General features: G+C 39.5%; 1 protein-coding gene across 5 annotated transcripts in view; it reads left to right on the forward strand.

Moving 5' to 3' along the window:
• The first annotated feature begins 47 nt into the window (after positions 1-47).
• Positions 48-13,297, forward strand: part of TTC28 (tetratricopeptide repeat domain 28) — a 171,047-nt gene continuing 157,797 nt past the window's right edge. For 2 of the 5 annotated variants that reach the window (XR_014573781.1, XM_083804594.1), the window contains exons 1-2: positions 48-273; positions 6,515-6,793. Coding sequence is in view for 4 of the 5 variants with exons in the window: in XM_083804594.1 (XP_083660720.1) it covers positions 181-273; positions 6,515-6,793 (372 nt within the window). In the remaining variant the exon portion in view is untranslated. Of the gene's footprint in view, positions 274-362; positions 462-1,957; positions 2,019-2,937; positions 6,017-6,514; positions 6,794-13,297 lie in introns of those variants that run through there. The other 3 variants (XM_083804595.1, XM_083804597.1, XM_083804596.1) reach the window with 3 other exon arrangements.

Consider the following 13,297-nt stretch of genomic DNA (forward strand, 5'->3'; position numbering starts at 1 on the left):
GGGTCCGGCCGGAGCCCAGCCCCGGGGGCGGGGCCGGGGCCGGGGCCGGGGCCAGTGCGGTTCCCCTCAGAGTCGGGGCCCGGAACGTGGCGCCGCGGGCCGGGTGGCTGGGGCGGGATCGGCCCGGCGGGGGGCGGCGGCGGCGGCCCCCAAAGGAGGCGGAGGAGGAGCCGGAGCGCGATGGAGCAACAGGCGCCGCCGTCCGCCCCGCCGGGGGCCGGAGCGGGGGGCCGGGCTCGGCGGCGGCGGGAGCGGGACGCGGAGCCTCTGCGGGTGAGTTGAAGCCGGGCCGGCGGGAGCGGGAGCGGCCCCTGGGCCCGGCCGGCCGTCTCCCTCCCGCCTCCTCGGCCGCCTGGCGGCGCGGAGGGCGGGCCGGGCGCGGTCCGTGCCTGCGGGCGTCGCAGGGAAGTTGCGGGGCGCGGGCGGGAGCAGCCTCGGCCCCGGCGTTTGCCGGCGGCGAGGTGAGGAGCGGGGCAGGGCGGCGGCGGGCGGGGCGGCTTCCCCCGGCCGGGCGGACGTGCCGAGGGGAAAGCGGCGGCGGCCGGCGGGTGCCCGGGGTGGGGGCGGAGGGGCTCTGGAGCCGTGAGGCCTCGGGTATGGCCGCGGTCGCCTCGTCGAGCGCCCGCCGCGTTTCGCCCCGGACTTTCTGCGGAGCCGAGAGCGGCGCCTCCCGGCTCCGAGCCCCCCGTCTCGGCCGGCAGGGCCCGCGCCGCCCCCCAGCCCCGCCGCCGGCACGGAGCGGCCCCGCGGGCCGGGGGGGGCTCAGCGGGCGCCCGTCCGGCTGCGGTGCCGGCAGCGGCGGGCGAGGGGCGCTGAGATCGCCGGTGCGGTGCGTGGGTAACGGCGGCGACGTGCCCGGGCTTTCCCCGCGGGCGGACCGCTGCGCCCACATCCGCGTGCTAGCGAGTGGTCGGCTGGAGCGCGCGTCTCCGTGTGGAAGAGGGCACGGGCATCGACGTCAACATTACATTCTCAGTAGTCTCTTGAAAAAGCGAAAACTAAGCTTATTTTTAAAACTGTAAAACTTTTTTGCCAAGTGCATCAGATGCGTATTTGTAGCACAGCAGAGCTTATCACCCTGACAGAACTCCTGATACAGACGTTGTCAAGCGACTGTACCTCGACTAGACGTGCCAGGTAGTGAAAAAATGGTCAGAGACGTGATTGTAGGAGCCTTGCTACGGACAGCATTCGGAATCAGGAGGTGCATCTTGGATGCCGTTCTGTTTGTTCAGTGGAATACTGATGGGGGATTAAGGTTAAAATGGCCCTGCCTGCAGCCTGTGCTCCCGTAGTTTGATGTTGCAGCCATAGGAGCATCCTTGGTCGTCTCTACTAAGCCAAGAGTTGAAGCGTCTGGGTTTCTATAGCTTTTTGTCCTTCTTTCTTAGGAAAGTTCATGTTTATCCTTGGATGTCCCTTTATTTCTCCTAGAGGTACTGCACAGTCTTAGGCAATGTCATCCCTTTTGTGCTTTCTTCTGACGCTGAACAAGAGCTCCTCAGGTGCTAACAAAAATCCTTTATAGGTTCTTTGAAAAGAGTTTTTTGATAAATGGATAGATGGATTTGGCTTAAATATTGTGGTTTTTTTATTATTTTTTTTAAGCAGTAGGTTTAGAAATCTTCACTTTCTTATATTTTTGGTGTGATAGAAAAACACAGGTATGTGTTTTTCGAAGTGCCAGGTCATACTAGTGTATATGACTACTGATTATTATTAGTGACAGCACAATTAATGATTGTTATTACTGATCCGTTGTACTATCTAAACCTCAGTTTTCTAGAGGTGAAATCCACTGCTGCAATAGTATCAGTCTGCATGTGTATTTCTGCTAAATACTGATTGAGCCATGTTTCCTGGCTTCTTCACTGTATTTTGCCATGTTATCACCCTCTTGCCCGAAGTTGAAAATGCCTTTGCCTGAATGCCAGTTACTTCCATTCCTACCGGGCAGGTCACTGGCGATAGGAATGCTGTAGCAAGAGACTGAAGGTGAAGTGCCTGCCTGCCCGTAGGTGAGTGAGCGTTTTTATTGACGTTGTGCTTACAAATGTGTACTGGTAAGCGGCTTGCGTCTACTCAGAGAAGAAAGCAGTCATGCTACAGCAGTTGAATGACTTGTTGCAGATGACAAGATCCTGAGAGGGTGTACACTTGCTTCTATACCAGCTCCTCCTGAAGTGTCTTTCCTGTTCAGACCTGGCTTTTGCTTATTGTTGATTTATCTATTCGTCGTTAGTGTGTCTGTCTGCCTGTGGCTAGCTGACAGTTCAGACTCCTCACTGATAATGAAATTTACAATTTAGTTATTATTCACGATTCAAGATGTTATGCTCCCTTTAGCTTGTATTCAATCTTTCTCTTACGTTAATGATAGATCATTTGGATAGCCATAGGTGCAAGCGCTCCTTTGACCTTAGGAGGTCAACTTTCATTACTTTTCTATGTGTCAGTGTCATATTCACTATCTCTTATCGAGAAAATGAGCTCCTTTCTGCTTTAATTTCTCTTTCTTCTTTGTCTTAGTTTTTGTTACTATCCATTTTCTCTGTACTGTCTTCACTCTGTTTCTCCTATTCTTTAAGAACTTCTACACTTTCACGCTCTTCCTTCTAAAAGATTGACAGTAACATACTTTATGTAGATGCTGAAGGGACTCTGTCCCTTATCTATAGGATGAATCTCTAATGAGGTTAGTAGGGACCTGTAAAATTTGTACTTCTGAGTTTGTTTTAGGCTTTCAGCATGCTCAGACACAAACGTGAATTTGCATTCATTGATTTACTTCTGAAGGTTGACTCTGAAACCAGTGAAGCTAGAACCCTAAGTATTCCCTACTCGGTTTGTCTGTTGTGCAAACTGCATAAATGGACTGTGCAAAGCAGATGTTGCCTATGTCCTGTATGTTTCACATTATTGTGCTGAAGTTTCAGTAAGTATATGCAGTGTTCCAGCTGCTTTTATAGTGGAAGTATTCTGAATATACAAAACTTAATAATATCTACATCTTATATTGCTAGAATATTTTTTTTCCTTCTGGCATTTTCTGAGTTAAAATATTTGTATTAAATTTAATAAGCGATATTTTAGTTCCTTAAATATGCTTAATGGAAAAGTTTGTAGAGTGAGGGTAACTGGTGATTTACATGAGAAAAGCTAACTTTTCAAATTTCATGACGATGTACCATAAGAACAAAATCAAATATAGCAATCCTTATCAGGCTTATCATTAGTAACAAATTATCTAAACTTACTGAGCATTCAAGATACGTATGTAATCTGGTGTTCAGTAGCTTTCTATGAATTTCTTTCATGTTCTTAATTACTTTTTTTTGAGTTTATTATCAGTATTGTTCTTTGTAACACCTGGGATGATTCCGTATTTTAACTATACCACATGTGTAAGTTTTACTTGTTTTTCTTTTATCTTCTGCCTGTTTGACGCCTCTCTGTTCCTGTAAGGAATAGTGGATAATTGTTCCCTTTACCTTTGCTATGCTTTTCTTCATTTTATAGACCTATGACTTGCTTCTTTCAATTCTTTTTTTAAGTTTCGTAGTCTTAGACTCTCTGTATTTGGAGATTGATCCACATCTGGTTATCTGTTACCCATCTCCTACTTTTTCTGCTTATGTACCTGTATGTTCTTATCTCGTGGTGGTGGGAACAAAACTGCAAATGGGATTTAAAATGCACTTCTTTCCACGGATTTTTAGAATGTCACAATTGTTTCCTCTTTCTTCTCTCTTTTACTGCTGTCTTTGACTGGTCATGACTACTGAGACTTTGTTTCCTGGAGAATTTTTCCGAGGTGTCTAGAGAGTCTTTTGTGAGGGACAAGGGTAAATTTAGGGCCAGTTATTGCAATAACAGCTAAGGATTTTTTCTTCCATCACTTTGCATTTACTGACACCGTGTGTCATCTTCTGATAATTTCCCGGAATATACTGAAGATTGATCTGTGTTCTGGGCAGATAGTTTTAACATTTGGCTACTATTTTGTTTAATTAGCGTGCAGTTTCAGTAGCAAACATGCGTGCTGCACAAACAGTTTGAATTAGATCTCTGAGAAGCCCAGAAAGTTGTGTGCCACAGTCAGAAAATGAAATTGCCAATGTCTTGAATTCATTAGGCAAATTTGCCCAGAAATTTGTGAGTGGCATCCATGCTCTGCATATTCCCGTCTTTTCTCTCTCTAACATCCTTGCCAATATAACTTTGTATACGTTTCCTTTCCAATCCTGGTCTGATGACTGATATATCTATGGTCAGGAAGCACGAGCAGACACCTATGGAAGAGGCAGCAGGATACCATTTTAGAGTTTAGATAAGTTGTCTACATTGGTTGTTAATTCTTCAGAGTAAGGTAAAACATGCCCTTTTCCCTGTATGTGTCTGACCAGTGGTACACTGGGGAAAATTCCTCCTAATAAACCCTGCGTGTAACTGACTGAGGCTTTGAAATTTCTTTTTCTGCAGTGAATCAACTCTCTGTGTAAATCACGGGGTCTCTGGGCTGTTACCTGAGCCATTCCTGGCACTGGGGTACTTCCCGGCTCCATTTCTCTCTGATATGCCCTGCCATCTGTGGCTTTCTGGGAACTAATTAGCTTTCTCAGGGTTTCCTAATGTTTGGGCTTGAACATCTGCTCATGTGTAATAGTTGCTAGATCTTCATATTCTGTTTTTGCAGCTTCTCAGGAAAAGTCAAACTGACCATATGATGAAGTTTGTGGTCACAAACACACTTACAAATGTGTGAGTGATCACCCTGCTTGTCATGAAGCGACATGTTCCCCCCGATTGTTTGGGCTGTTGCTCAAAGTAGGGCAACCTACCTGCTAGTAATTGAGAATATATGAGCTGCTGTTTCTAAAGTTGATTGAAGTAGCAGATCAGTAGACCAGTGCTTTTTAAAGGTATACGGCATATTGAATTAATTTTTGAGGGTGCAGAAATTTGATTTTTATAGTTTTTGGTTAGCTTCAATTTAGACAGGACAAGAAATGCAAAGGAGATTTGGGGTGGATATTAGAAAAATTAGTTTCAAGATGAAAAACATGAAGCAGTTGAAATGAGATTTCCCGAGGAAAACAAGGAGTCAGCTTGAGTAGAGAAGTTTAGAAACAGTTTGGACAAACACCTGTCAGAAAAAAAAAAATGAGTAGGAAGGAAAAGGAATAATAAGGAAAAGAAGAGATCAGTAGTTTCTAATCGATTGCTTTTTTGGTTGTTGTTGTTTGACTTGAGGAGGAAAAAAAAAAAAAGCCTGTAGACCTTTATTGATACGTGAGACAGGAAGTCAATTTGCAGCTTGCTTCCCTTTCCACCCGAAAATGTGACTCAGCTTACTCTGGTAATGTATTTAAGCCTGGCAATTGTTGTGTTGTGGTAACAATATGTGATATTCTTAACCTTTTTCTGCCTGCAGAACTAAAAATGGATAATACCTATTTCAACTATAGTTGAAATCTGTAGTCTGATCCTTTAATGACTACTTCCAAGTTTTGTGTTTCCATATATACATGTTACCTGTCGCCAAGTACAATTAGTGTCATTCATAACTGTCTTTTAACCAGAGTTTTACAGTGGTATTCTTGATGAATTTCTGAGGCTCTTTGAGAGACAATAGGGAATACATGACAGAAACAGTTATTGACTGCTAATGACTGGTTGAGGAAACTAAAGAATGTTGAAAATTAGACAAGGAGAAAGGGTATACCAAAATCAATGGAACTAGGACTTTTTGCAGCTCATTTTACATCTTTTAGAGTTTTTTAATTAAAAGACTTAAAACGTTTTTTCTTAATTATTTTGTTTTGCCTGACTGATTTTGAGAATTCTGGAAGGGGGCTCTGCAGTGATGTCTCTTCTGTTGCTAACATAAACTGTATGCCCTGCTAATCTCTGCAAGTATACCCAGTTCCACAGACTCATCCTTCTCTTCCCACTTAGGAACAATTTGCAGCTTGCAGTTGGCTGGATGTAGAGGTTTGTGAGCACATGTGCCAGTGTAAGTTCTTTGGTTTGTAAGCAATTTATACATTCTTCTGTTGTCTGTGCATGCACGTGCTTCTCCGTGATCTGTGTATTGGATGGATATACTACCATCATCTTCTCATTCATACCTGCCATGTTTTCCAATAAACATTTTTACCTTGGGATTATGCTTGGTGTTGTAGAATCAAATTGTATGGCTGAGGAGCAAAAGCTTGTGGAGTGCAGAATACTAAAATAGACAACTAGTATTATGCCTGAAAAAGGTTATATGCCTTCTGGAAGATATCCTTCATATGGAATAATATGATTTCTAAGGCTCTTTCTTGCTGCTTCTGTACCAAAACAAGTCAAATAATGAACAATTAAAAAGTGATTCTGAATTCAGAATTTATTCTGCATTAATAGTGATGGCTTTAATTTCTTCTATAGTGTCTATGGAACGCTATTTTTTTCTCTTTTTTTTGAGTAGCATTTCTTACCATTTACATGTAATTCCCCTCTTCCTCCACAGATTTCTTTCTTTGGATCAAAATCTTTTGGAAGAAGAAGTCCTGACAGCCCCATGTTGAGCAAAGCTGAATTTGTTGAGAAAGTTCGACAGAGCAACCAGGCTTGCCATGATGGTGATTTTCATACAGCTATTGTGTTGTACAATGAGGCTTTGGGAGTTGATCCTCAGAACTGCATTCTCTACAGTAACCGCTCAGCAGCCTACATGAAAATCCAACAGTATGACAAGGCCCTGGATGATGCAATCAAAGCACGACTTCTGAATCCCAAATGGCCAAAGGTAAGAAAGTATTACTTTTCTGGGGAAATGACAACTCCACCAGGAATATGTTCATATTACTGATGTAATGTAGACAACTGCAAATACTTCTATATTAATGGCTGCTTTTGCTAAAAGCTGCTAATAATAATCATTTGTGTTTGAAAGTTGTTTAACTTGAATTTCCTGCTGGCTATTAAACTGTTCTCTGTGTTTGGGGTATGATTCTGTCTTACTACTTTAAACTAGCATCGATTTTTGGTTGTGAAGACCAGACATCTCTTTTAAAAGTAGTCGGCTTTGAGTAGCATCCAGGAACATTTTTCTTGTGAAGTTTCTTGAGGTGTAGCATGGAGATTCTTATTAATAATGGAGCAATAAAGCCTTTCAAAATAGCGTTCAAAGAGTTTGTGTGTATATTGTGGATAAACGTTTTAAGAAATGCATACCTCAGCATTCTTAATAAGATCTGATTATGCAAGGAAACATTTTGTAGAGTAGGTGGTGTTGGTTGCCTGTTTCCTCTGAGACTGCTTCCCACTAGTTGCTGTTGATAGCTTCAGTAATTCTGACTCACTGTTGGCTAGTCCAGAGCCATCCCTTTAGATGCCAATCAATTTTAGTAGAATGTACTCCAGATTCCATTTCTCCCATCAATCTCTCACACAGTCTTACTAGTCACTTTAGCTACAGATGCAGTTTAAGACCAGATTTATCACCCAGGTTCCTCTCCTCAGAAATTATGTCAGGTAGCAAGCATAATGTTCTCCATCAGCTGAGTCCAAACTATTGAAGTTATGTTGCCTTTTAAATGTAAGCAGATCACCGGAAGTCCTGTATTCTTTTTTTTCAGTTGTTTATTAGCTTCTAGAAAAAATCATGCCTCCCTGTCCCCTCCCCATCTTTTGGTCAAAAGTTGTTATCTTAACTTTAGAATATATTGAAACAGGAAACTGTAATTTTACACTCTTAAGTTTTTTTTGTTAGTTTGTTTGTTTGTTTTAAGACCAAAAAACTGCTTAAATAAAATGTTATTAAAAGTGTTTTCTAAAGCTCTCCCACTCATAATCACAAAAGGAAGACCATGGGCCAGGGAAAGGCCTTCCCTTTTGTTGATTCTGTTTTGTGGGGTTGCCATCTTGCATTGCAGCACTTTTATTTTTCACATTTGATTTTCATGTTTAACCATTGTACTTTTATTTCTTTTCTCTTCCATACCACTACTTAATCTTTCTCCAAGAGTTTTAGTACGTTCTCTCTGTTGTTTGTACTGAGCCTCTGCAATTTACAGTTTGTATCAGTTCACATAAGCAAGAAACTCCTGCTTTGGTAGGGTGATGACTTACAACCTTGTAAGCTTCTTTTTTTCCTTTTTTATTTTTTAAATATCATTAACTTCTGTCTTATGTTACAGAATATCATAAAAGATTTTACATAGTTTATGTGAAGGACTGTTAAAAAAAGAAAATTGCATTATTTTTTTCAGTCTCTGGATTTCCAGGTCAGTTGTCTGAATACAAGGAGTTAGAGTATAAAAACAGTGGTATATTTGTATAGTTTTGTATCCTATTTTTAAGAAGTCTGGTAACGATTTGCTATAGAGCTCACTTAGATGAAAAGTTATGAAAAGACTTCATAAAAGAATATTTTCAAAATACAAGTCGCAGACAGTTGTACAACAAAACCTTTGAAATGAATCATTGGAATAGATTTGTGGATCAAAACAGAAAATAAGATGGAATAGAAGATTTACTAGCTAAAGTCTGGCTGTGCTAAATGAAGACATTATTATCAGTCTATCAAATACAGAAATAATAGAATATGTATAGATCAATCACTAAGATGGAACAGTAAAAAACAAACCAAAACAAAACCATTTCTTAACATAAGTGAGGCTCTTGTTTCAGAGAAGACCAGAAAAAATTATTGAATTAAAACTTATTGAATATTATTAGAACTTATCGATTTAAAAACATGAAATAGTAACTATTTTGATTCTATTTTTGCTATTAAGCATCCACCTGACCTTGAACAAACTCTATTTCTTTGTTTATTCTTTTTTGCATGAAAAGATGAGGAGATACTTTTACAGGAAGTTATTTGAGCCTTTTTGGTGGAAAAAGCAATGGAAGACTTAAATGTGTTTGTTATAATATCTGTTCTTGATTTATTGGATCAATATGTAAAGGATATCTTGCTCCATGATACAAAATGTTTGTATCCTTGGAAAATTACTATCAATGAAAGATTAAAAAAGTCAACGTAGCTTTTGCAGGCTTTTTGTCCTGTGTGAAGGACAATTTCCTATTTATTTCTCTTCACATGCCCTTTCATGTTCTTTGTCAGTGTGCATTTTTCTTCCCAATTCTCCGAGTTATTTAAGTGCTCAAGTGAAAAAAACAATTTTTTAAATAAATAATTTGTTTTCTTTGTTTCAAATAGTCTATGACTGGGAAGGGCATATTGGGAGTCAAAGTTATTAAAGTATCTATCTTGGGATAGAACTGGGACTTTATATTTTTTTAAGGATTTTTTTTTTGGTATGGCTTTTATTCTCAATGTCATTGGAAAGTTTACCTTTTATTCTTTGAGAAGCTAGGATATTTTTCACCAGTATGCTTTGTTAAAGGGTATAATTGTACGGATATGACAGTGAAAACCGGTTCAGTGATAAAAAGCTAGATGAATAGACTTAAGGTTCATATTGGTGACAGAACTAAATTTAGTACTCTATCACTGCATTTGCAATTATTTAACAGTTTAACTAAATAGACGTATAAGTTAAAATACTAGTTACGATGAATAGAACTGAAATACTGAAATCTGTTGGTGATTTTTTTCCTGTTTAGAATTAATTTGTTGTAGTTTAGTTTCTGTAAATTATCAGCAAGAGCAAAGAAAAGGGTCAGTATCTAGAAAGATAAGTTGAACTTCTCCTCGAAAGCACATGCCTAATGCTGAAAACCACACCTCTTAGCTAAGCTATGTTAATTTTTGGAGCTATTACCTGAGAAAGGGTGATTCTGTCTGCTTTAAGCGCATCTGCATCAACTGCCTGAGTGTTATTAACGTAGGTCAGTGCAAAAGATAAAAACTGATTAACCGTCATTACCGGTATGAGATGACTATTTGTCTGTTTGTAGATGGTGATGAACTCTGCATCTCTCTAGAATGAGCTGTATTTTACGGAGGGCGTTTTCTGGGGGGGAGCATTTCTGTGAAAAGGAGACTGAAAATTGCTGGTACAGTAGGAGGAGTTTTGGTGTTCGCAGTAGCTGGAGCTCTTGGGTAACTCTTCTTCTTTTACGGAAAAAGCACAGAGGAGTCATCGTTTCTTTTTTTTTTAATTATTATTTTGTTGAAGGACACAAATATAAATGAGCTTTCTGCCTGAACTGGAAAACAACTTTCTGTGCGATGAGGCAGAGGCAGGTAGACAGTCCTGACTGCTGAGGGGTGGTGGTGTTTTGTGTCCCTCCCTCCTGTTTTACTGGCAAATAAATAGGGTGCCTTCCTTCCCGCCACCGTACAGTTGCTCTCCTCTGAGACTACTTTGTGAAATACCAGTCATCCGTGTTCCAGTGGTATCAGTAGGAATGCCAGGTAGCGTTAATGTGCTTCCCCAACTGTTTCTGGTTATTGGGAGCAGTGCTTATCCAACAGAAGTGCTTTGGAAGTCACAGCAGAGACGGGAGATCCTGGTAAGGAGGAAGTTAGGTTTGGGTGGTAGGTTTTCCTCGTTTAAACGGCTAGGTTTTCTAAAACGCGTACTTGTATTTTTATTACGCAATTCTTTCAGATTAAAAAAAAAAAAAGGAAAAAGTGTACTTTGAGGGCTAATTAACTAATCAGATATTTTTCGAGCACAGAAATTTTCTGGTTGTATTGTACTTCCAAAAACAGAAAATATGCAATGGTGCTTATAAAGTTGTTATGGATCTAGGTGATTGTTAGTCAAATAGTTTATGGTGGTGTGCCTACATAGTACATGGAATTTTGTGTGTGTGTGTGTGAGGCTTCTCAGTATGAGATAGCGGGAAGGCGCTGTCTGAAGTTGAATGCTTATGTTGCATACTTCATCATCAATATCTGCTTTATAATTATTTTAAAATTCTGTTTGGTTCCTTTTGATAGAATGTAGTTGGGAAAATTTGAAACATGCATCCAAAACCTAAGCAATTTTATTAATTAGCCAGAAGAGGGAGCTTAACAGATATAACTCATAATTTCCATGAAAAATCTAAGTTTTAAATACAGAACCCAGTCTCCTTTTACTTAAGGAGTTCAAAACTGGATAGCTTTTGAATCTAAGTTTTCTGAGCTTGAAGTTACTAGTTGTACATTTCTTTATTATCCTTTATCTTGGGTATGCAATTTGTTAATTACTTACTCAGTTATTTTTGTTAGCAGCATCTACAATTCTAATGGGGAATATCACAACTGGAATCTAGTATGTATTTGTAATATATATATCTTTGTTCTGTAATCAAGGCAATGCATTAAGCTGATCCATGCCTCAGAGGATGGCAAACAAAACAAAAAGCACAGTGAAATAAATCTGTGAAATGGGAAAACAGAAAGGAAGAAAGTGTTTGCTTTTGCTTTCAAACACAGTTGTTTCACCTTGAATTTTCATACAGCTTTTATTTCCAGTCAAGGTCCTGAGTTAATTCAAGTTTTGATGTTCCCCACCCCCTCCCCAGTTCTCCCAAAATATTTTTGGTGAGATCCTAACTGTGAGCATTTGTTTTGAACACTACAAAATCTGAGCAATGTTCCTGAAAAGTGACATAACTTTACCTTCTTTCTGCACCACTAGGGCACACTAGTGTACTGTATGCCCAGAACAAGCTCTTAGAGATATATGCTTCCAATGCAATTATCTTCTTGTGAACTTAAAAAATAAAAAAGACTACATTACGAAAAACTGTGCCTGAAAGTCTTTATCTTAACACAGCTTGCCTTTCCCAGCCTTGAAATCGGTCTTTAAAGCATTCAGTGTTTATTAATAAGCAAATATATTTATACCAATACATCTGCTTATTTTTTTGCAAGTTTAAACTAAATATGGACAATGAGAAAGCGATTAAAGTAAGAAATATTCTGATCTGTAGCAGATCAGAATAAGTTGCTACAAGTCTTATGTTGTGTGACTGTTTATTTCAATGGTACATAAAACTAATGTTTTTAGTGTTTGTCTGAGAGGATTGGCTTGTAAGTCCTACTATTTTCAAAATACGTTGTGTAAATATCATTGAGAAATTAAAAGATAACAGAATATTTCAGGAATTAAATAGTATTTTGGGAATACCCACAGGCAAATCAGATTAGGCTCATTTTGTTCTTTTGATATCATGCCAAATGGTTTTCTTTGTTTTGCTGTTGTTCTGGCTCTAGAGAATTTTTATTCAGTTACTCAAGCTGCACAACTCTGAAAAGAATCCTAGATATGGTAAATGAAAAATGAGGGATATGTTCTGTTACTCTGACATCTGAACAGTCTCTGCTTGGTTCTTGGTGGTGTTACGGATATAGGTTTTATTATGTTTTTATCCTCAAATTAATGAAAGATATACTGTGGTTTAACTGGTTTAGATTTGGGTCTAATTCTGTGTTAAAATTTAGATTTCACTAGTAGTTGCAAATGTATAGTAATTCATGCTTCAGATATAGAAAAATAGCTGGTCTCAGTGTTACGATAGCTAATATGTATGTATTGAAATGTCTACTCCTAATAAGGAAATGAAAACAATTCTATAAGGTACATTTTTGCTAACCCTCAAGTAAAACTGTTCCACTGCATGTTGTAGGGTTAGCTTTGGAGAGTCTCTTAAGACTTGTGGCATAAGTTTAGTTGCCCTAACTAAACTTTTCTTGGAATTTTGGCTGTTTGTTACTAACGTATGCTATAGACAAACAAGCATATTAAAAGTACAACACAATTTTTGTTTTTGAGATAATTTTGTCTACATTCTGCAAGATACTTGTTTAAAACTGTTTACATTTTGAACAATTTTTCATATAAAGATAATGCAATTATAAATAGAAATATTTTGCTTTCTTGAACCTGCAGGATCCGTGTAGACCTAGTTTAGCTGGGTGGGCTTCATTTCAAAAAAAATGTTAATTCCACAATCTAATTCCAAATCTCTAAATGCCATCAATGCTTGTATCACTTTTTTTTTTTTTTTAATAGGTGAGCTGGAAAAACGGGGCAAATTGTATAGGAAGAACTGTGAGTTGCTCCAGGGAAAGAAATGCTGAGTGAAGAAATGAGGGTAGACAGCAGGGGGTACCAGAAATGGTGGCTGTTCTGAATAATATGTGGAGGTTCTACTTTCTGAGGCAGACCAGCCAAAACCTAAGGAATGCCTAAATGTATGTTAATATACCCTGCCTTTGATCATCACTTCTGGTCACGAGAGTTCCTTTTTTTTTTTTTTCTTACAGAAAGAAGCATGCTTGTAGATCCCATTGCATCTCTTATTTGACTCTTTTGAGTTGCTGTAGCGTCATGCTGTTTGT

Source organism: Anser anser (assembly GCF_964211835.1).
Source record: "Anser anser genome assembly, chromosome: 18".
Classification (NCBI taxonomy): Eukaryota; Metazoa; Chordata; class Aves; order Anseriformes; family Anatidae; genus Anser; species Anser anser.